The sequence below is a fragment of the Zosterops lateralis genome, assembly GCF_965231275.1.
Source record: "Zosterops lateralis genome assembly, chromosome: 3".
NCBI lineage: Eukaryota > Metazoa > Chordata > Aves > Passeriformes > Zosteropidae > Zosterops > Zosterops lateralis.
The window spans coordinates 63,877,756-63,903,373 of NC_139764.1; the positions used below are offsets into that span (position 1 = coordinate 63,877,756).

General features: G+C 36.7%; 1 protein-coding gene across 1 annotated transcript in view; it reads left to right on the top strand.

Annotated features, from left to right (window-relative positions):
• Positions 1-25,618, top strand: part of MAN1A1 (mannosidase alpha class 1A member 1) — a 141,121-nt gene that overhangs the window by 53,315 nt on the left and 62,188 nt on the right. Inside the window, exon 4 of the mRNA XM_083856889.1 lies at positions 3,294-3,374. Within this exon, the coding sequence (XP_083713015.1) occupies positions 3,294-3,374 (81 nt within the window). The remainder of the gene's footprint in view (positions 1-3,293; positions 3,375-25,618) is intronic.

Consider the following 25,618-nt stretch of genomic DNA (forward strand, 5'->3'; position numbering starts at 1 on the left):
GATATATTTTCGTACTGTTAAATAGTGGTTCATAAGGTGTTCATACACAGCTTGATCTGAGAGCAAAATAAAAAAATAGTATTGCTTACTTAGAACTTGACTGCTGAGTAGAAATCTTCAGATTTATTTGTGCAAACTGTAGGTGCATGATTAAATATATGATAAGAGGGTAATGATCAGGGTGTGGCAGCTTCAGTGTATCATATCATATAAAAATTTTAAAAATCAAACCAGGAAGAAGGGTGAAGTTGGTGTAGCAGAAGTCTACTTTTAGGACAAGTTCATTTTTCTTAACAGACTACTTCACATATTCTTTCCATGTAGAGATGTTTTCTTGACATGAAATTATAAAACTTTTATTGTTTTGCCAATTACTGTTATTTGTGTGCTGTGCTGAGAATAATATTAACCTGGTACAGTGAGTTTAAGAGTAACTATAGATCAGGCATAGAGCTTTCAAATCTACCATTAATGAAATGACTGTTTCAGTGTTTGTCTGCTTCAGTGGCTTGCATAAAGATTTTGGTAAGAAGCAAGTACTTCAGATGAAGGTTCAGAGGTTCAAGTGACCTATTGGGAATCTGATAACATTAGAACAATGGTTGCCCTCAAGAAATGTCCTGAAAGATCATCCCTTCAACACATATTCAATATTACAGTGCAAGTAATCTTTGTGGCTCGACAATAAGACCTTTATTCGCATTACTTCCAAGTAGTCTTCCTGTCTGTAACTGATTTCCAGAAGCAGATGTCAGTGCACATATACTGAGCCTTCCTAAAAGGGCCTTTACACTCCTTGAAAGATAGCAATGGTTTTGTGAGTTAAGTGGTCATATTTAAATCTAGAAAGGCAAAATGTAAAGTTTGGAGACAAAATATTCAGGTCATACACCACTCAATTTACTTTAAGCAATTGAAAATCAAAAAGTAATTTAATTCAGTTCTCAAAGGAAACACAAGTGTCTGGGATATCTGATTAACTCATTTCCTCATCTGACACCTACCTCTTTACAGCTTCAACCATCCCACATCAAAGAAAGGTACTTGACATGTGCTAAGACTCAGGATTGAAATGGAAAGAACCTGAACTTCTGAAGAAGGTTCACGTATTCATATTCTCATACTATTCATAGGAATTTCAGCTAGCTCAATCTCCAGGGAAGAGGAGCTGTTCCTTTCACTCATTTAATTATCCTTTCTTCAGTCAGATCAGGTCAGATCAGCCTTTCTTTAGTCAAATCAGTTCTCTACTAGTAGCTGTCTTATATGTTGGATTTCAAGGTAGACTTCTGTATTTAATGTACATGTGCTATAGTTCCTACACAGGTAGCCTGCTTAGCAGGTGAACAGATGTGTCATCTAATTAGTTCAGATTTCTACAGGGTTTAAATGTTTTTATATCCCCCTCCCCAGGTTTAACGTGGATCATGACATAATAAAAAAGCCTCCACAGGAATGTTAAAGTTGAGGTGAATACCTGTTTCCATTTGCCTTATTGCTGCATTCAGTGAGACAATGACTGAACACTTGGAAAGAGAAATAACAGATTTTGAAAAAAAAGACATTTTGGAAACAGATGTTAAGCTGCAGAAATTAAACTTTGTCATTTCTCTTAGAAAAAATAAGAGAGGACCAGTGGAGGAGAGCAGTGACAGAGGAGAAACTGCAGATTTCTAGAATATTGAAAATAAACTTAAAAGAGTGTTATGTTCTGAAGACTACAAGACAGCAATATAATTTTGCAGTCTTAACCCACGATGCCAGTCTGACTTTTTGAGAGGCAGATGTGTCTGATGGCTTTAGTTTGTTGGCCCCTTTGAATTGTGCTCATGTGTATTAAAAAATTATACAGGTACACACATATATACTATATTAATTATATATTAATCAGAGTAATTCTGAATGAAATTATATCCTCTTTTTAGAGGGGGAAGTGCAAAATACATTTTAGAGGAGGAAAGTTAAATTCCTGAATGTAAACTAACTAGCACTGTAACAAGTCTGAGAATGTGTTTTGAAGCCAGTACCGTTACAATTTACAAAAAACTCACCAACTCTGCAATGTGTTTAGATACCTTTTCTAAATCAGAGCACCTTGGAAACTGAAAAGCATTAAGTAATATATATATTAAGTAGCCTAGTTTTGGTTTGTTTGTTCTGTAAAGGCCATTTACTAAATTCAAAATCCATAGAAAACAGGGAGCAACTTCCTCCCACCTACATAAACTGACATCTGAATGTTTAAATGGAAAAACACAAAACCTATCTGAATGAAGGAAGTCTACAGTCCTTTCAGAAGAAAATCCATCAGCTCCACCATGCATTGATTTATATAAAATATAACTATGGTGTATGTCGGCCAGTAGAAAAGGGAAAAGTGACTCAGTAGAAGCATGAGCAACCCAGAACTTGTGAAAGTCAAATACCTTTTTTATGTACTCAAAATTTTGAGACACTGTTGGGTACCTTTTTCTGCAGAAATACAGAAATGTAAAAAGTAGTATCACATAAAAAAGCAAAAATTAAGAAACTCCACAAGAGTGACTTTTTAACTGAATGCCTTGAGTGATTTAAATGTTATGTGTTGGGGTAGAATTGGAATTGCTTTAATAAAGAACAAAAGCGTGTGAGACTCAGATTCATCATTTATGCTTGTATTTCAAAAAGCAGGGAAGAATATGCATTGAGTTTTGAGATAGTCTTTACCATTGGTAAAAGATTTATCCATGCCAGCTTGGAAAAGGCTGTCACTTTAATAGTGCAAGATCATCTTCTTCCTTGTGAATACACATAATGATTACATTTTTTTCATGAGCATGTAATTAAATCATTCTAATGTTACCTTTTGTTTTGCAGTAAGCTGCATTTAGACTGAAGTAGGAAAACACTTGATTGGAAATTTTGATCAATACTGATCTGTCTGAGATGGTGTAAGGGGAGGTAGTGTGGGACATGTGATCCAGAAGCACTTTTTGGGCAAATGCTGAATCATCTGCAAGGAATGATAAGTACTTAGATATGTGGATTTAGAGAAAGCCTTATAGCCCAACAGAAGAGATGAAAAGTTTGAGCAGGATGAGGATAACAGAGAGGATATTTTGTCAAAGTGAGGAAGAGAAAGAAATGCTTTAAATTCTTACATTGGCCTTCCCTACATCTTCTGTGTTTTGCTATTTACAGCTGTTGTGCTTTAAAACCTGTATATGTGTATATATGTGTATAAAAATACATACATACATATAGAAACAAACCAAACAATCTCTATAGAAATAAATTTATGTTTATTTCAACAGAACGCTGAAATTTCCGTATTTGAAGTGAACATTCGTTTCGTCGGTGGACTACTTTCAGCTTACTATCTTTCAGGAGAAGAAGTAAGATGGTTTATCTCACATATCATCATCTAGATAAGTCATTAGATTTAAGTTTAATGATTTTATTTATCCAAATTAAATAATTTCATTTGTCCATTTTTTAAAACCTTGAAAATGGCTTGTACAGCAGAGACCAGTCCAATGGGTCTTCTTGCTTCTATTGCTGCTGCTTTGTATAAGTCCTAAAGCTATTACTTCATTTAAGTGTTAATTGATATTTGGGTTTTTTTGCTGAGTGGGAATCACACCCAGTACATCTTACTGGACTTCATGCTAGAGTATGTAATTATGGCATTCCTACTCTGTGGTGGTGGTAGATTTGGTGCCTCAGCTTTCTGCTTCCCAAATGGCTTTCAAGTGTACCCTTGAACTTGTTTTAACTCTTGCCTTTTGTTTGCCTACCTGAACCTCAGGCTTCAACTCACAAGGGAAATACATGTTCAGAAAGAAAAGGCAACTGTAGACCTACACACGTGACTGACCTTAAAGCATTAATAACCCATTAATCTCTATTACCTGTCATGGTTTCTGGAGGGACTGAAGATGCAGTTTCATCTTAGAGCTTTGTCTAAATGCAATTACTTGTGTAATATTTTTGGAGAAGGCCAAAAGAGTCACAGGTACCATTTTAAGTGACATGTATTCTAATATTTTCAGGTTTTAGCTTGGCAGTTGAAAAGTCTTTAATCTTACTAGTTAAAATTCTTGTTTCTGTCTCTGGATTATAGTAGTATTTTGCTGCAGGATTACACAAGTTAATACTCTTTAACCATAAGTTGAATTTATCATTCCTTAAATCCAAAGCAATTACTGATCAAAACTCCACAAACCCAAGGGAGTTAATTTTTTTCATAAGTAAATTTACCAAATACTAGGTAGAGCTCTGTTTTGAACCTGGTACTTTAAATTACTTAAATTCTATGGCTGTGCATGATTATTTTTTGTTAAAATTTATCATTGTGTTAAAGTTGTTTTAGCAAGTACTACTGAGTCATGTACCTGACAAAGCAGTTGTAAGGAGACAATGACACTTTCATGTCTTAACTAGACTTACCTGCTTATTTCAGATGGACCTGTGCTGAGTGTAGATGGTATGGGAAAGATACTCATGTCTTAAACTGCACAGGTTTTATTATTTGAATTGTCTTGTAATTTTGGGGGGAGGGGAAAATGCAGTTGGACACTTAACAGTAATGAAAAAAACAGAGGTGCTTGGGAAGTGGCTTCTGGATCTTTGCTAAATATTGTTTTACCTGTTTCTTCTCTTTTCACTGAAGGTCTACTTGGGAAACAGGTGTGAACTTTTCTAGCATAACCTATTGGTACACTTTAATTAACCAGTTCTGACAGAAGCAGGGGATATTTCTTGGCAGATGAGCTGATAGATGAATGCTCATGGGCCTTTACATCATGTGGCAGTTTGTCTGCCAAGAAATTCCTTAATCATTTGTCATCAGTGCTGGTGATTTCATATGTATGTTGATGATTTATGTCCTGTGTCTGTTAATGTGCAGTCTCACTTTCAATCAGTGTGTATAGTTTCTCCTAAATAACACCTAGTCACTGCTTCTCAACCATTCCTTCATCCTCAGAGAGGCAGTTTTACCACCTCCTTTTCTGCTAGATTGAAAGCAGCACTAGTGTAGCAGTAAAACTCTTGCACAGATGAAATGAGGAGACATCTGAAGCAAAGGGAAGTGTTTCACACACGGGATAAGTAAGTGGAACTCTTTGCAGTGGAATATCAGTGATAATGGATGCTAGTGCCCATTCTAAAATAGATGGACTCAGTAATGAAAGTAAAATGACCCCTTACATACAGAGAAGAGGTGTATTATTAAGGAGGGTACCAAGCTCTTGCAGGCCAGGAAAGGCATGGTCCATGTTTGCCACTGGTTCTCACACTCTCTGTTAGACATGTGCCGTCCAAGACGGAATGATGTCTCTAAACAGTTGTTCTGGTGGCTTAGAGAGTGCAATTCAGCATGCTCTGCCTTCATCAGATTTGGGGAAACTTCACGATTTATCTCCTAAATCCCAAGATGCAGTGGCAATAGCCAACCTCTGCCAATGGAAAGAATGGGATCCAGCAGGGGATTATGTGGTTTCTTCCTCCCTGCTGCTGCTGAGAGGTGTGGAAAGGGCCTGAGGGTCCCAGAGGCTGGCTGCCACCATAGAAAATATATCTATTACATTACGTTACTGTGTGTTTCTGAAAAGGTGCACACTGCTTGAAGGATTAAACTTCTTCAGTTAAAAGCTCAATTAATTCTTTATCAGATTAACTATTAAAAAGTCTTATATTTGCTGTGCTCACTTACCAGTATTCTAATTGAAGAAAGCTATGTTTCGGTAGAAAGAGTGATGGAAATAATTATTGTTTGTGCTTTTGAATTACATTTCCATGGGTAATGATCCAAAGCTGCAGCACATTGTATGTTTCATAATCATTTGTAAGTCTAACTAATCACGATTAAAGAATTTGCTATCATACCGAGTAGTTCCTAAAACATCCTGCTCACATAATAGTTCATTTAGATAAAGTCACCAATGTGAATCATTCTAAAAATGAACAGATTGAATACTTTACCCCTTGATAACAATATGTGCTGCTCACTTGCAAATACAGCCATGAGACTCTTTCTGTTAAACTTCCTACAATTTCTACCTTACTAGAATTAATATGAAATACCTAAAAGTGCTAGAAATGTCATATGCTTTTTTCCCCACTGTGGTAACTGTCTAAACCCAAGCCAGAAAGAGTTTCAGTCAAATATCAACTTCATTTTGCAAAATAGCTACAAATATCAAAAAATTTGATTTTAAGATGAGTAACTGTTTAAACGCTGCTATTTTTTTGTTGGTTGTTTTTTGGTTTCTTTTGGGGTTTTAACTCCCTAATAATAATATTGCATGTGAATGCTTTTCTTGGTGTTTTTTTTTTCCATAAGTCACTGGCTGTAAATGATTATTAAAATTAAGCCTGCCTCTTTAAAAGCACTGCTAGTATTGAAAAGCTTTTTGTTTGTATGAAAGTATCTTTAGGAAAGTGTAATATGACAGATTTATCCCATAGGACTGGGACAGTCTTTTCTAACTTTCTTGATCATGTTGTTTAAATTAAACCTTCATTAAGTCCTAGACATATCTTAGAAGATTCCTCATTTAAGTAATTTTTTGTTTTTGAAATGAAAAACAAAATGTAAAGCAGGAACTTGTTTTACAACTGCCTTGCTGTGCTTACTAGTTTGATGTTAAATTCTGGTATACCAAGGGTCAGGAGTATTGCATGCAGCAAGGTCCTCTGTTCTGCAAACCCAGATATTTACACTTCCAAATGTAGTCATATAAGGAGATAATTTGTTAACTTTTAGAGGAGGAACACACTGAACCCACTAACAGCATCTAAGATCTTTCTTGGAATTCATGGATTGCTTCTGAGCACTGTAATTTTCACTGCTGGGAATAGCTGTGATACTGGTGCTGAAAGTCATGGTAAATGTGTGGCCCTGCTCTTAGTCCAGTCAAGTTTGTACGTTCTCCAGGTCTTCTGATTTACTCCTAACTGGTTCTTAAAGGCACCACTAAAGCTAAGTAATAAGGGGACTGTTTTACTTGAAGGTTGATTCCACAATCAGGGAATATATTGCGTAGGCAGAAATTGAAGGAGCTTTTAATTTGCAATTTGTGTGAGCAGCAAAAAAAGTAAATCTGAAATGCTCAGAAGTGAATAAGGAGTATATGAGTTTCAGATTCAAGTGGTAATTTCCCAGATTCCTTTGAAGCTTTTATGTTTTCTAAAGGCATAAGTAACTTTTTTTTCCCCCAGAGTTAAAATATTTTGGACACAGCAGCTGTTCATCCTGCATAATATGCTCATATTGCCATTCTTCTCCATGGCACCAAGCAGAAATGTAACAGATTTGTACTTTTTTTACTGTGGTAGGATAACCTGTTTGAAGGAACGCGGATTTATTCTGATCAGGGTGAAGGAATAACAAAACCAAACCAAAACAAACTAACTACAAAAACTCAAAAACAAACAAACAAACAAACAAAAACAAAACAAAACAAAACAAAAAAAAAAAAAAAAAAAAAAAAAAAAAAAACAAAAAAAAACAACAACAACAACAACAACAAAAAACCAAGCTGTTTTTCAGGATGATAAGTGTTGGACTTAGAGTTTTATCTGTTACTCTCTACTGGCTGTTAATTAGAGGTTAAAAAAAAATAATGTGGGGAAAAAAGTTATGACGTACTTAATTGGTTTATATCTGTATTTAGAGTTGGAGTTACGGTGCTACTCTTCAACCTCACTTGATGATCTTGGCTTCCTGTCTGACTTCAGACAGACCTAATCATTGCTCACTGTAAACCACCATCCCTCGGTGATTGTAGAGGTATCTTACTAATGAGGAGCAGGCATAAGATAATGATGCAGATCCTATTGAACTAGAACTGCCTTTGCCAGGCTGACCACAGAAGACTGCTGACTTCATATAATGCTGAGACATTCTGCAGAATTTAGCTGTAGCTGTTCTTTCTGTCTCTCCCTCTCTTGTAGAGGTGTCTCTTCAGAGAGAATATTTAAATTCCATGAATACAAAAAAAAAAAAAAAGAAAAAAAATCCATCATTTAGCAGTCTTGAATAGTAGGAGAATTAAGTTTTTGTCACCTATACAAAGGTATTGGCCTTTTCTGGAAATCGTGATTAAGTTCCAGTGTATGTATCTTGGGGATCTTAGCTCACCAAGTGTGAACACTGACCACATGTTTTATCTCCTGCTTCCTCTTACTTAACTTGACACTAGTTAACAAGAGGACTTTTCCTTTTATGTCGGGGAAGCTTGATTTCTAATGCTGTTTGAAACTCCAGGCATACTGTATCAGCTTGATCACTTCTCTGTGTATGCCACTTAACTCCTCCTTAATCATCTTCACAGACTGGCAGTAGAATTCCCTGTGGGGTACAGACTAGAAGACTTCAATTGCCTGTAGTTTTCTGCAGCCCTGTTTTCAGATTTGGGTCCTGTTTCCCACCTACCATCCATCTGCTGCCACTTTTAAGCAATACGTCGGCATTTCAGTGGTGTCATGTTTTAGTTCCTGTAGAGCTCTGAAATGATCTTTATACTCTCTTTCATTTTTATAGATTTACAATTTTTTAACTTGATATTTCATTGAATCCTGGAGCCATTCAACTTGGAAGTGACCTCAGGAGTTCTTCTAGTCCAGCCTCAATATTGCAACAGCCCATTAGACTCTTGTTATTTGAAGGACCTTCCTGCAAGACCAAACACAGGGGCAGATTTATCTTTTTGGTAATGGCTTTGGTTCATGCACTATGCTCTTCTAAACAGACATCTCCTATTGCTTCACATGGCTCTCTAGCAGGCCTCATATTTCTCTCCTTTTTTTTTTTAACTTTAAACACTTGTTCTTCAAAAATTACATTTAGCCTGACTTAAGAGTTTTTGTTTAACTTATCAAACATTATCAGTTTCTGTATTCCTTACTTGGACTCAATACGGTTTTACTTGTAATTACCTTCTTTACAGTCATACAAAAAGAAGGTAAAAGTCATCCAAACCTGTTGATTTGATAATTTTTGGACTTGAAACCTCACCTTTTATTCTCCAGATCATATCCAAGCAATTTAACAATGTGGCTGTTTCTAAGTTCATTTCAGATGGTCATCTTGATTCTCTTTCCAAACTTAAACATTACCAAAGTGAACCTTTTGTTTAAAACAATGTGTTGAATTGGGGCATGTGGCCCTGTTGACAGTAATATGTCAAACTAAGTTAAGAGCTACTTTTTCTCCTATAGACTCTGAATTTCTGCAGAAGGCTGTCATTACAATGTATAAAATCAAGGTTTACATCAGCTCTGATGTAGCACTTAACAGCCTTCTCAGGGACAGAGAGATTTAAAATCTCCTCTGTTTCACACAATCAGAGTCTGTAATCTCCATTACTATTTCAGTCTCTTCACCACCTTTAATAAATCTAATGCTGTTCACTTTCTGTGCTAGCTGCATCACAATGTACTGCAGAATCCCTATGGATTCACATTCCGGAGATAACCTTGACTTCTAAGATTCTCTTTTATGTAGACTGTTCTTCAGTTGCAAGCAGACTGCCCTTCAATCTTCTATTTCTGTCTCTTAAGTTCCGGCAGTGAAATTACACTGTCACTGCTGATGAAACCCATATCTCTCAAATAGGTTCCCTTTACTCCAAAAGTTTTCTCTGTACTTCTGTCCCCTTTCTCCCAGTGCTACTTGCTCAGCTGCTCTGCGTAACTGTGCTGCTCAAGCTGGCCCCACACTTAATTCTGAGGAAAATTGGAAGAATGGTAACAGAGATGTGGACTTCCAGTCTTGCACTTCATTAAAATGTTGCTTCTAGCTTTTCCTTCTCTTCCCTCTCTGCTGTGGGGTTACTGATCCCACCCATGTGTACATTGCCATGGAACTGCTTCTGGGCTCTGAGTACCTGAAGCCTGATGGAGGCTCTGCCCCTGCACCGCAATCAGGCAGCACCACCGGGCACACAATCAGCTGCCATCACCAACAGTTTTTGTGCCTCATAATGAGGGCCCTCAGGCTACTCTGCTAATGTAAAGTGGGAATAGTGGCAATTTGCCTTAATTCAGTGAATTGCTGTCTGCTGGAGTCCAGCAGTGGGTATGTTTTGCTTTCGTTTGTCTGTCATCATTTTGTTTGTCTATCAGTGTGAATACCCACAGCAGGGGGCTGAGGAGCTGTGGTGACAGCCTGCTGCAGCTGCCATGACTAAGCTTGCCATGAAACCAGGAATCAGAGCCCCGATTTTGGTCTGAGAAACATCAGTTTAGAACTCCAACCTGTACATAACTTACTTTCTTCACTTTTAGTGGTTTCCATTTGCGTAGCAGAGGAGGATTTGTTTGGGGAGTTTTCTCCAAACAACAAAAAAATTTGCTTTGTTCCATGGTAAACTTATTTGACATGTTTTTGCATTCATATGTTGACTCTGGAAATAACCAAAAAGTTCACTGCTCATTACATTAATTTTAACTAAAATTGCTGCTCACCTCCACACTACTGTGGGCTGATGGTAAATTGCTAGAAAGGAGAATGGATGATAATGAGACCTAAGAAATACCAGATTGTGATTGTAACAGCTGGTATATTTGACAGGAGCTCATGAGCTATGTTATTAAGTAGAATTCAAGCAGCTGAGAGAGAGCTGTTTGTTTCTTCTGAGGATTTGGCTTTCAACTAGTTCCTGCAGTTTCACTTCATTCTGGTTCTACAGAACAGTTGGAGAGACAATGTCTATCAGAAATAGTAATGTGAGTGCTTTCCTTTTCAGCATCAGTAGCAGCTCTAGATAGACCCTAAAGAAGAATTCTTTGCATGTGGGTTGATATACTGTACAGAAGAAATTACATGCTATTAACAGTCTGTCCAGAATCACCAGGCACCTGCAGAGAAGCTGTTGCCAAGATATTTCTCTCTTTTATTTATCTCAGTTTCCAGTTCTGTCACTTTGCAGCACAAAATGCAGTTGCAATAATAAGGAAGAGTAAAAGAACAGTAAAAACATGCTGCCTGAAGAGGTGGTGGAGTTGTTCTGCAGATTTAATAGAAAATGTACAACATATGGTTACAATATACAGCATATACCCTATTCATATCTAAATTACAATCTTTATGTATAATACTACAGCAAAGAATTTTACTTCTTTCTGCAAATGAAAGCAACATAAAAATATCTCGATGCTGACAGTGGGAATAGATCAGTATTAATTTATACTGCTTAAATTCTGAACTATGAGAAATATTTGGGAAGTATATTCTCTCTGGATGTGGTATAAAAGTTCAATTAGGTGATAAGTAAAAGATGTTATTGAATCATTGTACTGATTTTTTACAAAAAAAAAAAGTACATCTGAAAATATTATTTTACTCTGAGTGTGGAGTAACACTTCATTTCTTCATCCAAATATTTCACAATGTATATAACTAGTGTATGTGAGATTCCATTGTGTGCTTTGTCTCTCTAGACTGAGTCTGAGGTTATTTTTCATTAAGTTGGGAGTTAAGTAGGTGATAACATCCTTCTCTTATTAGCTTAGAGAAGATAAAAGCATAAACCATCCAGTAGAAGACTACCACGTTTTTGATCCTGTTGGCAGCTAGGAAGACATTCCATCAGATTCCCAGGTCTGACTTTAGCAAAGAATCTTTCTACTTTCATATCTCTTTTCAAAAATTTAAATTACTTCTAGTAAAAATTACGTAGCCATTAATTAATTCTGAGTATTTTAAATACAATATGAGTAAACAGAAATGTATGATGAAATTTGGGAAGTTTCTTATCCAATTAGCTCTTTAAAGGATCAGAATAGAAATTCATTACAAAACATGACTTTGGTGCCATGACCAATTCTGCTACTTCAAGCTAACTGAAGATCATTGAGAAAACTGAATGCTTGAAATCAGAAACAGACAGACATCATTGCTGCTCTTGCATGCTCTTCATATCTCCAGCAACAGGTAGAGATAATGGATCCTTGCTGCAGGAGAAACAGAAACTCTCTTAAAAGTCTCCTATGCACTTGCAACATGTCTTGCTCAGCAGATCAAACATGAAACAGATACAAACAAGGTTCATTTGCTTTAAGTTAGCACCAACTCTTGGGTTCAATTTATGGTGAGTGCTGATTTTCCTGTGGATTTTTTTTTTTTTTTTTTTCAGGATCAGTTGTTCGTTATTTTCAGGCAACAGAAATCTGAAAGATTTTTAAGATGAGTTGGGAGCTTTCTTTCACACCTTTCAAAAACTACAGGAAGAGCCACATGCTTTGTTTGCTCTTTGTTAGTAAAAATGCAACAGTTGAAAAATGTTGTTAAATATTGTGGTTGATAAAAGAGTCCAGTTGCTGTATCATCTGTGCCAAAAACTTGCCTCTGCCATACTTACACTGTATTTCCACCCTATGTGCAAAATATTGAGAAGGAATTTGGAAAAGATGTGCACATGAAAAATCCTGTGCCACTTCCAGCATGATAGATGCCAATGGGTATTTGTGGCTTTGGCAGGTGATTGCCTCTAAGCAGGGCTTTAGCTTTTTTGTTTTCCTCCAGTCAGTAAATGTAAGGGCTTATTTTGCCCAAGGCACAGAATTGGGCAAACTGCAAACTTTTCTTAAGATAAAAATTGAGAAGAGGATGAACATGAAGATTTGAAAGCTGAAAAGGAGGAGTGGTATGTAGTGCCAGCATCTCATACAAATCTTGGTTGGTTTCCTCAAGAAAAAAAATAAATTAGGATGTAGTTAAACAGCAGATTCAGTTTCTTAACTCACTGTTTACATTGCAAGTCTTTTGTCAACGTGTATACAAGCTTTTGTATTCCTGTAGGTGTTAGCTGGTCAGCCATCTGACTGTTTAATTTCCTAGTAAAGCAAAAGATACAAAAGAGGTCAGGAGGTGATAAAATATTCTGAAGAATTTGGATTTTGTTTGATGTGTTTAGCTCTGATGGTCTTTACTCAACACCTTTAATTGCTTACATTAACCCACCCAACCCTGATGAACTCCTTCAAAAAGTAGCTAATTAAAACAGTACTGTATGAGGGGACTTGTCATTCAGCTACACTAAGCCTCAAAAGCTTGTTTTAACATCCAAGTCTTATGTAAACTGACATAACTCTAAAGCAAACAAGGAAGATCACTCCAGCAGCAGTGTTACTGGAGTAGAGCCAACCTTCAATTAAGAGAGCTCTCTTCTTTCTGGCATAAAGGACCAGTTCTGTTGTTTCTGATGTTTCAAATGAATTGAACTACCAAAAATACTCTGTAACTAGTTCATCTGAAGAACTAGATGTGTCTGGTTTGTTTCTTTTCTTCAGTCTTTAGGCAATCATCTGCTTTTACAGGCTAAGCAAAATACCCATACTAGTTGGTTTTGGAAGCTGGTTCTGTCCTGTTACAGTTTAAAGTTGTGTTGTCCCTTGGGGGACTAGTTGCCCTTAATTTTTGCAAGCACGACTAGATGATTTTACAGTCCAATAGATCATCATGTGAAAAGGATATGCTATGAACTTCACTCTCTTCCATTTCTCTTTAAAATCTCTTTTTTGTTGTTGTTTTCTTCAAACTAACAGCTGCAGAACAAAGTCAGCAGCTTACAATGCTGTTTCTTTAAGGATGCTATTTTCCCCAACTTGTTCTTAAAAACACTATTCATAGTATACAGACAATTTCAATCGTTTTCCTTTTATCATGTAAAACTAGTGAATAACTGAAACCTTCTCATCAGCATTTGCTGCTTGTAGGGTATCTCTTACAAACGTTGTTCAGTCTGTGCTCAGCCCTTTCTTTCCAGAGTTGCTTTTATTTCCATTTATATTCTAGAGGGAAGAATAAGTAATCTTCCTGATTCCAGGCAAGATTTACAACTGCTGTAATGCTTTGGGCCATCATTGCACACTGCTGCAGGAAACTACAGTGGTGGTTCTCAGCATGCCTGAGCAGAATTAATTCAATGTTAAATGCCATCAGCTTTTCTGATTTGCTTGAAGGATCTGTCTTAATGTTAATATGGTTATTAACTGACCCAAGGTCAAAAGTAAAGATTTACTGAGATAACGAGAAGGACTTACTCAGCCATATTTTTTTTTTCTTCATAGACTGTGACAGTTGGTAATGGAATTAATGACTGGAGCTGGTGACTAAGATGCCCTTTTTCTAAATTATATTTTGAAGACTTTTTTCCTATCTAGTTCCAACCTGAAATTACAGTTAAGGTACTCTAATATTTTAACTTACATGCTATTAAATATAGAAATAATTTAGTGAAGCCTGAAATACCTTCTCTCTAGAAGTGGCTATGTGAAGTGTTCAGTTAAAGAACAAAATAAATACTACAGCCACGTAATGAGTTTTGTTAAAAATAGAGAGAGTTTACATGGTTGTCATGCCTTTTATTTCTCTTGCTTCAAGTGGGGACGTGGAAAGCAATGTACACATGCTAATATGCATTCCTGAAGTCTTTATGAATACTTCCAACCATTGTTTCCTTCAAATATGTGCTGCATTCAAAAATGGTGTTAATCTTTAGAGAGTACAGCTTATGACTATTTGATTACAGGAATGACTTTGAGGTTTAGCTCAAAAAAAGTAAAAAACTTTTAACTGCAGAAAATTCAGAGAAGCAATTGAATTGCTCATAAGTTTGATGTGCTGGCAGCTCTGCTGCTCGGTCAGAGAACTTGTTTCTGAGTCTTTAAGAACTGGAAATTCTTTTATTTTAGTCACTTTAGTTTTATGGCTCGTCCAGTAAGAGAAATAGTCTTACAGTAAACAGAAAGGAATTGAATTAGTCTGCCTGATGATTTAACTTACAACATAAAACCAGCTTCTTAAATCATAGTTCTTCTCTCTTGAAGCCTCCTGTTTGGCTTACATAAAAAGAACTACAAGAGTTCAAGTCTCTTATATTTAATTTAAGGAAAATATACAAGCACTTTATTCAGGCTCATTTTGAATCTGTCCATTATTCATCAGACAATTCAATGACTATTGTCTGTCAGAGAAATAAGAATTTCTTTCTAATAAGAAAGAAAGCACTGAGTTAGGAAACCATGATCTTTTTGTCCTGCTGTATAGAGGAAGATTTTTCTTGTTACATTACTAATATAAAAAGCCATCTAGATGGTGTATCAGAGGTGTTGCAGGGAAAGGAACCTGCAGAGGATGCTAAATTTTAACCTATTCTTACCTTGAAAAATAACAACTTAAGAATGCATCAATGCAACTGCTGGTGTTACCAAACTCACCTGTCATGGGGTCAGGCTCAGCTGTTCACACGGTTGCAAATCCAAGCTGCACTTACCTAAACGGCATGTTCTCCATCCTATTGATTTTAATGGAATTTACCAAAACAAGTTTATTTGTAATTTGAGAATCCACTGAAACCTGTGGGCTGAAACAGCTAAAACAGTTGATTTCTGTCCCATGTATCTATACAAGTGAGACGGGAGTGGTCTGAAACTGCTGGTGGTAGAGAAAGCTCCATGAGAGATTTTGTGATCCAAAGGCTTGTTCTTAAGTGATCCATGCTGTAGATCTAACAGAGATCTAACAACTGTCTTTGTACTTGTGATCATTCTACTTTTTTCCAGTATCTGTGATCACAAAATCTGGAAATTCCTGTGTTGACTTCAATCATAGTATAAGGATTAAAAGAAGCACTTTACTGTTTAAACATGGGACAGCCATAATATACAACACCAATTTCCAGTGAATACTCATTATATTTTCTATATGTTTAAAGAGTATAAGAGACACTCTAAAACAGTAGTGTTTAATTTAATTTATTCTCCTTGTATCCATGAACACATCAAACTAATGGGCAGAGGAATGTGGAATTGCCTGTGCCTGAAGAGGAGCATTGGGTCTCTGGCAAAGGACATTAGAGTAATGCAAATCAACTTCTTAGGATTTTTATGTTTAATGAAGACTGTGTGAAGCCTGGAACTCTGTAATTCTGTGCCTAAAATCATGGCTTGTTTTTAAAACTTGAGTATTCAAACTTGGCAGTTTGGATTCTCATTGTACTTAATTCTTTGTGGTAATCCTTTCATAGCCCTGCATTACATATGGTTCACTAGTTGTTAGTTGTCCTTATTGTTGCTGTTATTACAAGTTTGCTGCTTGCTTCATTCTAAATCAAACCACTTATAACAAGACAAAACTCTTGATAAGTACCTTGTTGCAGTGTCTACTGAAGATACAGCTTGGACAGTAATCACTTAGACCTGTACTATGACACTGCCCTGTCCATGTCCTAATGCCAAAATATACATATAATATTTCTATTAAACATCAAGCAGAAACTGAAACCCAAGAAGTTCCCTTTGAACATCAGGAAGCACTTTTTTACTGTAAGGATGACGGGGCACCGCAGTGATTGCCCAGGGAGACTGGGGAGTCCTTGTCCTTGGAGGTATTCAGAAGCCATCTATACACCTTCCTGTTCCTGGGCAACAGGCTCTGGGTGGCCCTGCTTGAGTAGCACAGTTGGACCAGATGACTTTCAGAGCTCCCTCCACACAGGTCTCTTCCAACGTCAACCATCCTTCTGTGAGCTTTTACTCACAGCTTTGTGAAAACACAGCCCTTGGGTATCTGGAGCACTTTGCATGAAAACAGCAGGGAAAAGGAAAGCTTTTCTTCCATATTGCTACTGCACTACTGCTGCAGACTCAGCACAATTGCTGTAGAGCAATGGGAGTAACTCCAGAAAGAGCCAACCCTGAGCTTCCTGGAGAACTGCTGCTCTAAGCTACCTCACCTAAGGACAAGTCAGTGTAAATTTTAACCATTTGACAACCAGCCTCTAGATGAGGCAATACAAGTACCTGACTTAATCTGACATCAGTGCAAGTATTTTAAGACTATGTAGTACTTGAGGAAGACCATCTTTTTGAGGGCAAACAGAGCAAAAAGAAGGAGTAGTTACTTTTTTGCATTTGCTCAGTGGGCTGAGGTTTGCTAGTGGTTGGTTCAAGGGAGAAGGCAGAATATGGGAGACCATGAGTCTTGGGCCCTTTTGTCCAAGGACCTTTTTGATTCAAACTAATGAGAGTAATTTTATTAAGCTGTTGTTCTGGTATTGAAGTAAAATATTAAAGTGAGTAAATGAAGTTAGGAAAAAAATGAATGGAAGAACAAATAAAGTAGGCACCTTTGGTATCCTGTTCACATTGTTATACTTGTATATTTGATAACCACCATTTAAAACTCTTGCCATTAATGCCTGGAAGAAACTTGCAAGTGTCACATAACATTGGCTGAAACAAACAGCTCCCTATTTGCTGCTGAGTTACCATTAAAAAGAAAATAGAATTCCCTTTATGTACACAGAGTGATTTTAGCATTTTCTGTGCCACCGTGGTCTAGGAGTGTAGTTTAGAGTGAAGGCATCACTCTAAATCACTTAATGGTATTGGAATTAAAATATACAGTCAAATTTACAAACCTAGCAATGAATCTTCTGAAAGCACTTTATGCTGCATTGAGGATGTAATTATTGATTCCCTATGCAGTTTATTAGGCTCCTCCACCCCACCCCCTGCTTTCACACAGATGGTGTTACAAATCACCTCTCAATGGTCACCTGCTTGAAAGGAAAGTTTCATATGCAAAGTGCTGTTCTTTGTTTAGTCATGATAGCTTGCAAGATATAAAATGAGGCAGCTATTTAAATTTGTTGTTACAGCACTTGAGCTGGGTACAGAAGATTAAATAAAAAGAAAATTAGGAAGCAGATGCTTGTGGCTTAACAGAAGAATTGAACTAAAAGATACTCTTCGTTACTGCTGGATATGAGTAATTTTACTAAGGCAGCTGTTTTCTTAATCAGGAAAAACACCAACCCCTTAAGATGAAATCCAGATGTTTTCTGTATCACTTCACAATAAAATGAGTTTCCATTTTATATGCCATATTTTTAATTTCAGTTGCATTCACTTACATTCAATATACTTTCAAATACATGTATCATCTTCCTGAACTGTAGAAGACCTGACTACTGAATATATGACAAATTCTGTACTCTTGACATCCTTGCCTGGTGTTAGTCTACAAGTTGCTTCTAGAGCTGGCAGTGCCTCTCACCAGCATCCAAACATATGAATATTGGACTTCTACAGGTTGAAGAGGGCTTATTTTGTTGGGGACAAAAAGAGGGGCCTTGGGAAGGAGATTTTTTTCATGCCAGTATCTGTTCGTACTTTAGCTGTACAATTGTATAGTGTCTTAGAGTGGTGCCTGTTGTTCAAAGCAAGACATACCATAGTGTTAATTCATATGGAGCGGGTTAAAATCCCCTTCTTCTTATGTGTGTAAAAATAGAGATTTAAAACTTCCACTAGCTCTTAGATGTGGGCTCAGTCCTCCATCATGGCTGCTGACACTTTTAATGCCTGTTAGCATGCCATCTGTCCTTGCTTGAAACAAATGCTTTATTTGACTGGGGACCTGCAGTTCCAGGCTTTTTGTTGCTGATACAAAGTGGGCATCCCAAATCTTTGACTTGCTGGCACTGAGCTGTTTCATAATTTATGTATTTGGGGTGGTGTGGTATTTCAGAGTCTTAAGATTTGAGCACAATTTTTGCAGGTGTGAGCCTTGTTTACCTGTATTTGGGGCCTGAGGAGCCAGGTGCCAGTGCTCAGTTAATCCATACATGTGCAGTGAATCCAACTCATTGCTCTTTGTGCATGCTGCTTATAGCACCTCCTGAAAAATTAAAGCTGCCCTGAGTCTGGGGTGAGGAATTCTCAAAGGCTTTTGTAAGTAACAAATTCCTTTTGTTATTACAGGCAATCATTGCAGTTTGTTTGCTGCATTCATCACGGCCTTTTCTTGAATTATTGCAGCAGGGATATTATTAAATGGTTGGCTCATAAGCTTTCCAGTGCTAGTGGGTTGTAGCTAAGCTTCTAATTGTTCGAGTATACATAAGCTTAAAAAAAACTTATTCTTTTTGACATTAGTAGATAAATGAGCAGTTGCTTTTTCTCCTGTGATCTGAAAGTTCTTCCTCTTAAATGGTTCTTGGAGTTTGTCTTTGTAAGCAATCCTAAATACACATGAATTGTACAAAAGAAAATAACCAACTATAACAGGAACAAAGTCTTCTTCTGTGGTTTTTTTTTTAAATTCTGTAGCTATCTAGTAATTCCTGTCTTCATTTTAAAGTTTTAAAGTGCAAGTAAGATATGGAAAACTTATTGTACATTACTATTTCTTTGGTTTATGACTTGCACTCTTTTTTGACAGCTTGTACCATTTAATTCTGGCCTTTCTAAAATAAGATTTTCAAACACAGTATATCTACTTAGAAATTCTTTAGTTAAAAAATAACTGAAGTAATTACATGCGTTAGCTACTTCTGATAACATGAGGGGGTTTGTGCTTTTGCTGCATGCATTTGAATGAAATCTGGAAATCTCTCACTAATCCAGTTACTTCCATTCGATTAAGTTCTCTACAATCTTTTCCACAGAGAGGATACTCTTCATGGTACTATGTGACTTCTTTGGTACAGCAGTCAGCTAGAAAAGAAAATTAATTTTCTTGCTGCCAGTGAAAGCATAACAAAAAAAAAAAAAAAAAAAAAAAAAAAAAAAAAAAAAAAAAGCTAATTGAATAAAAGAAGGGATTTAATTAATTTTTTAAAAATCTAATTTATGAAACAAGCAGGTTTTTTATGTGAACTTTCTTCTACAAGCTGGTGACCAGCATACTGGATTATTCTGGAAAGGGCAGTACAAATCTAAAAGCTTACTTATGTTTGTTACTTCCTCAAGTTGTGAAAAAGACACGCGTTATTCTTGCAGTTTGCAGGTGAATGGTTGCTCACAGATACCACAAGCTGCCTGAATCTCTCCAGTAAATCATTTGCATATTTCTACAATCACTGCTTTCAGAAGCTTGAGAAGAGTTGTAGAGATGGGCAGATGTGCTTTGGGTTTGATGTTACACTTGCAAACTGGAAAGCCTTCCCAAAACTCAGAATGCGAGGTGTGATGCTGACTGGTGTCAGTGTGTGCCATCAGCTCTGCCTGATCTTTCACTACTGTAGGTGTAGCCTCAAGTGGAGCCATTTGTTTTGAATGCACTGTCCCCCTCTTCTGTATCCTGGTAGGAAAACTTGAGACTGGATGCAGTCCTGGGCTTGAGGTGGGCTCATGTTGGAGTGGCATTTCAAACACTCAAGTCCAGCAGGACCAGGGCTGGCCCAGAGCTGGGAAATTAAACACAGTCTGTTTCCTGGGGAAAATGCTCAAAACACACTCTTGACACCTGTGGATCTAGATGTACAAAAATACTTCTACAGCTGTGAAAGTCCTCTTTGAAGGCCATTTGGGTTCTTCTGTTGGCACTGATGATCACACTGATGTGACTCATTACAATGCTTGTTTCCAGAAATGTTATTAATTGTCTCCTCACTTTTTAGCACAGAATATTCATAAAGGGTTTGAACTCAGCTGGAAGTGAGGACTGAATAAAATAGAACTCACAGCCACCTGCTAGTGTCAAGGTGACAGTAATTGTAAAAGCACTACTTGCTGATGAATTAACAGCAGCATCTGGGTAATTTATCCAGCTGTCATAAACACTGAAAATGTGTTATAGGAAATGGTTTCAAATAATATGGCAGTTAGGTGTGGTATCACTTGGTATTGCAGATAGTGGCAGAATTCAGCTTACCCTGTTTCAAGTATTCTGTTCTGTCAGGTGTAGTACCTCAATTTTTGTAGCATTTCTAGCATTGTGAAAATAAAACAAATGTAAATACAGCAAAAATCCTAGATTGTCTTTCAGCAAAGAAAGTATTGGAACAAGTTGTTCTGAGAGAGTTCTTTTTTGTTAGCAGATCACTTTGAACCCAAATCAACATTTGTTATGCTGAGAGGATTCTATTCAGTGTTCTGAAGAGCAGGAAAGCGGCCTGTCCCTGTTCATTTTTCTGCTCTTGTTTTCTGCTTTTGCACTGAAATATTCATTCCTTACCCTACTGGGAAAAGCAGTCAGGTACAGGAAAGAAAGCAATAAATCTCATTTAGTGACTTGTCAGTTTTTATCTGTAAATATAAAAACAAAAATAAGAAGTGCTTTATTTGATAGAATTAGAAATGTTGAGAAAATGTTTTTGTCAATTGAAAAAAAGATTAAAATACATTATTCCTTCCTTTGGTGTTAAATGTTAACTTCTGGTTGCCTTTATATGGAGGACTTCTTAAGGCAGAATTCTGGCTGTTCTTTAATTTATGATGCTGTACCATGTTATACCTTTTTTAAAATTAGATGTGCCACATACGCAATTCTAAGATATTTGTTTCCTGTGCTTCCTTTTCTTCCTGATTAGCAATAGCAATTAAAACTACAATGAGGTAATCTGACATTTTCAAAGGGATTTGTCATTCCAGCCAGAGGAAACATTTTTGTTTATCCAGAGGAGATAACATTCTTGCACTATAATGAAAGCCAGTGCTCACCAGATGACAGGTCTGGTCTTTGCCCTGTGGTTGCATCTTTGCAGGCAGAGCCTTGTTTCTCTGTGGGAACACTCTTTTCCTTAATAAAATTTGTTAATGGACGGAAGAGTCTGCAAGATCTGATTGATTGTGGTACTGGATGTTCTAACATGAGCATCACAGTTATGGATGTATCTCTTAGTTTTTTCTCCCTTATGAAGACCAAAAATACTTACATGTATTTAAGAGATATTTAAGGCTGTCTAATGAGTGAGAAAATAATGTCTTGTTCCCTGGCTTGGTGTGTGTGTTGCCTATGGAATGAACAGAGTGTAAAAGCAAAGATAAGTATGTTCAGTGAGGTGGATTCCTTGTTTACCTACCCGTGTTTACTTAAATGTTGTCCAAAGAATTGCTGGCTTGGAGTAATGGTGGTGGTCTGCTGTGACTTTGTTTGCAAGGAACTCAAGATTGGTAACTCAAAGGACAATGAAGGTGCTTTTTTATTAGCCTTAAGCTTATTTTCACAATTCACGGCCTAATAATATAAACAGAGATTGAAATAGAAAATATGGTAATGCTGTCTTCTGTATAATCTATTGTATGATTATAGTAAGTATCTAATCTGCTTTGGTGCTGATTTTAAGTAGGACTGCAGAATGTGAAGGAATCTCATTTATTTCACAGAGGAGTCCATCTTACACAGGACCTTCACACAGTAAGAATCAGAATTATACTTTTAAAAAATATAAGAAACACCTTTGAGTTTAAAAAGAGAATTATTTCATATCCAAAGTCTGGCTACTACCGAATATTAGGTTGAAGAGAAATCCTTGAGAAAGCACTGTGTACCATGCCCAGCTTTTTAATTTTAAATACTGATCCTGTATTTGTAGGTGGTGTCAATTATCATTTTCTTTCCTGAACCACAGTGCTTCACTTAGAATAATTTTCTTTGTTGTAGGATGGCATTTAGCTGCGTTAAATATCAGTGAAAATTTTAGTGCCTTCATTGTTCTTTAAAGGTGATCATAGTACTTTGCTGTAAATCCTCAATTTAAAAGAAGGGATTGATGGCAGTGTGGTTTACTCAGTGCACCACCTGGTAAAGGCACTGCTGATATGCCAGATAAATAACTCCACAGTCCCCCTTCTTTAAAAAGTACGCTGTCTAGCAATGATAAAGCATTGGAGAAAGTGATGGAGGCCTCAGGAGTGCTTTGTAGACTTTTATATTTGTAGGTAAATACTTAAACTAAGCACAGAGTGAAGGGTGGGTTCAGCTATGGGCCTGACAGCTTCTCCCAGGTCTGACCCAGTTAGAGAACTTCATGTAAATAATCTTTCATTACTGCTGGATGAGCATTCATGAGGAAAAGCCAGGAAAGGTCCTTGAGGTTCTAAAGATAACCACCGGGATGGGAAATTTTGCTTTAGATGTTTTCCTTTATTATATATAATGTCTCTCATTTTCGTGCTCTGTCATTTCTGCCTTTGTTTTGTGCTTCTTGGTAATGGCTGTCAGTTTGTGCTTACCAAACAATCACTTTACTGGGTGGTGGTGGGGAAGGATCGGGGTTTGGCAAAAGTTGAAATTTGATTCAGAAGTAGAAATAGTAAGTAGATGTTTCTATTGTTTATTTATTTTTATTACCCCCAAAAAATATCTTACCCAGCACAATATTTATTTCTTGTCCAATGCTGTAAATTTCTGCAGAAGAAAAATACAGTGAACGTTGTGGGTGATGTGCAGTAATTGCACCACCTGCTTTTCCTATTATTAACTGTTAAAATTGCAAATTGAGAAATAAAGTGGTTCCTTTATTTTTTTTTTCACCCTTTTACCCTTGCTGAAAGAGTATAATTTTACTGCACGAGGCTACAATTTATTGTACTCAGTCATTCAGTGTTGTTGTAGTCTTGCCATTATTGTCTACGCTGTTCTACTTCATAGACAGTGATTTACCAGTCATTTGTTCAGCTAAGTTAAATTAGACTTAGAGATAAAATTAGACCATGTCCATAGTTTATTTTTAACTTTGGAAGGGAAAGGGAAATCACCAGCATGCATTAGTAATATCCATGTTGAAATTCTCATATAAACAAGAAGCGCATCTTCACCTCAGCACTTGTTTCATAATTTTACAATGGTTTAAAAATATCCTTAAATTCTTTTTTCCTAATTGCCTACTATGAAAATTGTTTAGTGCATTGGAATAGGTGCATTTTGGACAAGAAAGAAGTTAGAATGTCTGGCTTTACTGTGTATTCTAATGTTGGTGTTCAGGGCGATAGTTTTGTCAGGACTGAATTACCTTTTCCTTCTATAGCCGTACGTGGAACAGTACTTACTGCTTTGTATCTCCTGCTTATTTTTTGATAGGCATTGCTTGTGGCATTTCCATCAAGTAGGCAATTTTTATTCTGAGAGAATTTGTATTGTTTATGTATAAAATAAATACAGTAGAATTTTAGAAATATATTAGAGTTGGTAGAAAAATTTGAAAGTAAAGCTCTTCATCAAATTAAGATGCTAAAATCTCACATTTTTGTCCAGAAGCAATTATTATAAAAGATCTCATTCTGAGCTTACATGTAATCTTTTTAACAATGAAGGCTTGATGCAGTCTGCAAGGTACAGCAGGTACTGAGCCTTGCTGTCTCTTGCTATGGTTGAGTGTGTGTGTTTTGAAGGGGAAATATCTTCTTGTCCTTACAAAAACATCTTAAAATAATACATATGGCACCTTTAACAACATTCCATAAGATATCTATCTAGCCCATTTAAGTATTCCTTAAGGTAGGGGATTTATGCTGTGCAGCAGATGCTTCTACAGAGTATCAAGGTCCTGGTGTGCCCATGGCTTAGGAGGATGATTGTAGCCACTCTCCTGTCAGTACTTCAATGTTTCAGGGCAGAGACTGATGAGTTGGTCATACCATATGCTGTGAAAGGCTGAGGGAGTCCTCTCTTGTGCTAAAAGAGCAAAGGATAGGTTTGGCTTCAGCAGACCAAGATGAAAAACGTGGCTGTGAAACAGGGGAAAGCTTGTGTGCTCTGGTTGGGTTATTGTCCACTGCTCCTGCCAAGGAAATCTGCTAAGAGGTGATTATGTTCTGCACCAACTGTTTCTAAGTGTTCACCAAGGCTTTCACCCTTGGGAAGGCTGAATTATGTGCTGGATAAAGATCACAAATCCATAACTAATTCTCATCAGAATCCACATAATTGGAAAATGGGGAAGTCAGAAATATCATAGATTATGAAGGGATTTCCCAGCAAATTGTTTTCCCTGCTGCTTTGCTTCAAGTTTCTCTCTGCACTTGTGTGCAATCCATTCAAGAAAGTTTTCTGACTCCAGAGATAATTTGGCTTGAAATTACTTAACCTCCCTCAAAGTATCTTTTACTGTAATTCTAAATCTTGGACTGTTGCCACAGAAATCTTGAGATCTATATTGTATGGAGAGACCATGGGATGGGTTAGTCTGGAGCTTCTTTATGGTAACATGATTGTCCCAGACTTTTATATTCACTCCTGATAACACATTTTTCAATAATAAAAGCTTTTATTCACTGTTGCTTTTAGAAAGTGGTATTTTACAAATTGTATTTTATTTTTGTGGAAGGAAATTCTTCATTACCTTGTTTTGCCCAGCAAATGTCTTTATATACTCACATAAACATGTATGCATGGCTGCACCACAAGGTGCATCAGGTGTACAAACTGATTTCTAATACATAAATAAATACAAATCCATCATAAATATGTCTGAGGAGAAAAAAATGAATTGAAAGGAACCATTATTAGAAAGAGAGAACAATGAAGGTGACTTTGCTATTTTGACTACTACACCTGGGATAATCCCTTTCAGTGTTGCGCAAGATCCCAGTGTAATTCCAAGCAAATAGGCCTTGAACATCCACATATTGAAATCACTAAATAGGTTTCTATATTTAAGTTGGAACAATATTGCTTCTAATTAAAAACTCTCTTAGTAGAGCACTGAGTGCACAAACAGTAAGGTTAATGTAACCTGAGCTGAGCTGGCAGTTGAAGGAAAGCAAAATCCTCTTTTTTCCAGCTTTTTAACTATTTACCTGGACATAAAAGTTCCTCTTGTTAAATTGTCTGTCATTCTTGTGGGCATATGGTAAGCATTTGGGGTCTTTCTGCTTCATGTTTTTGAAATGAAAGCTG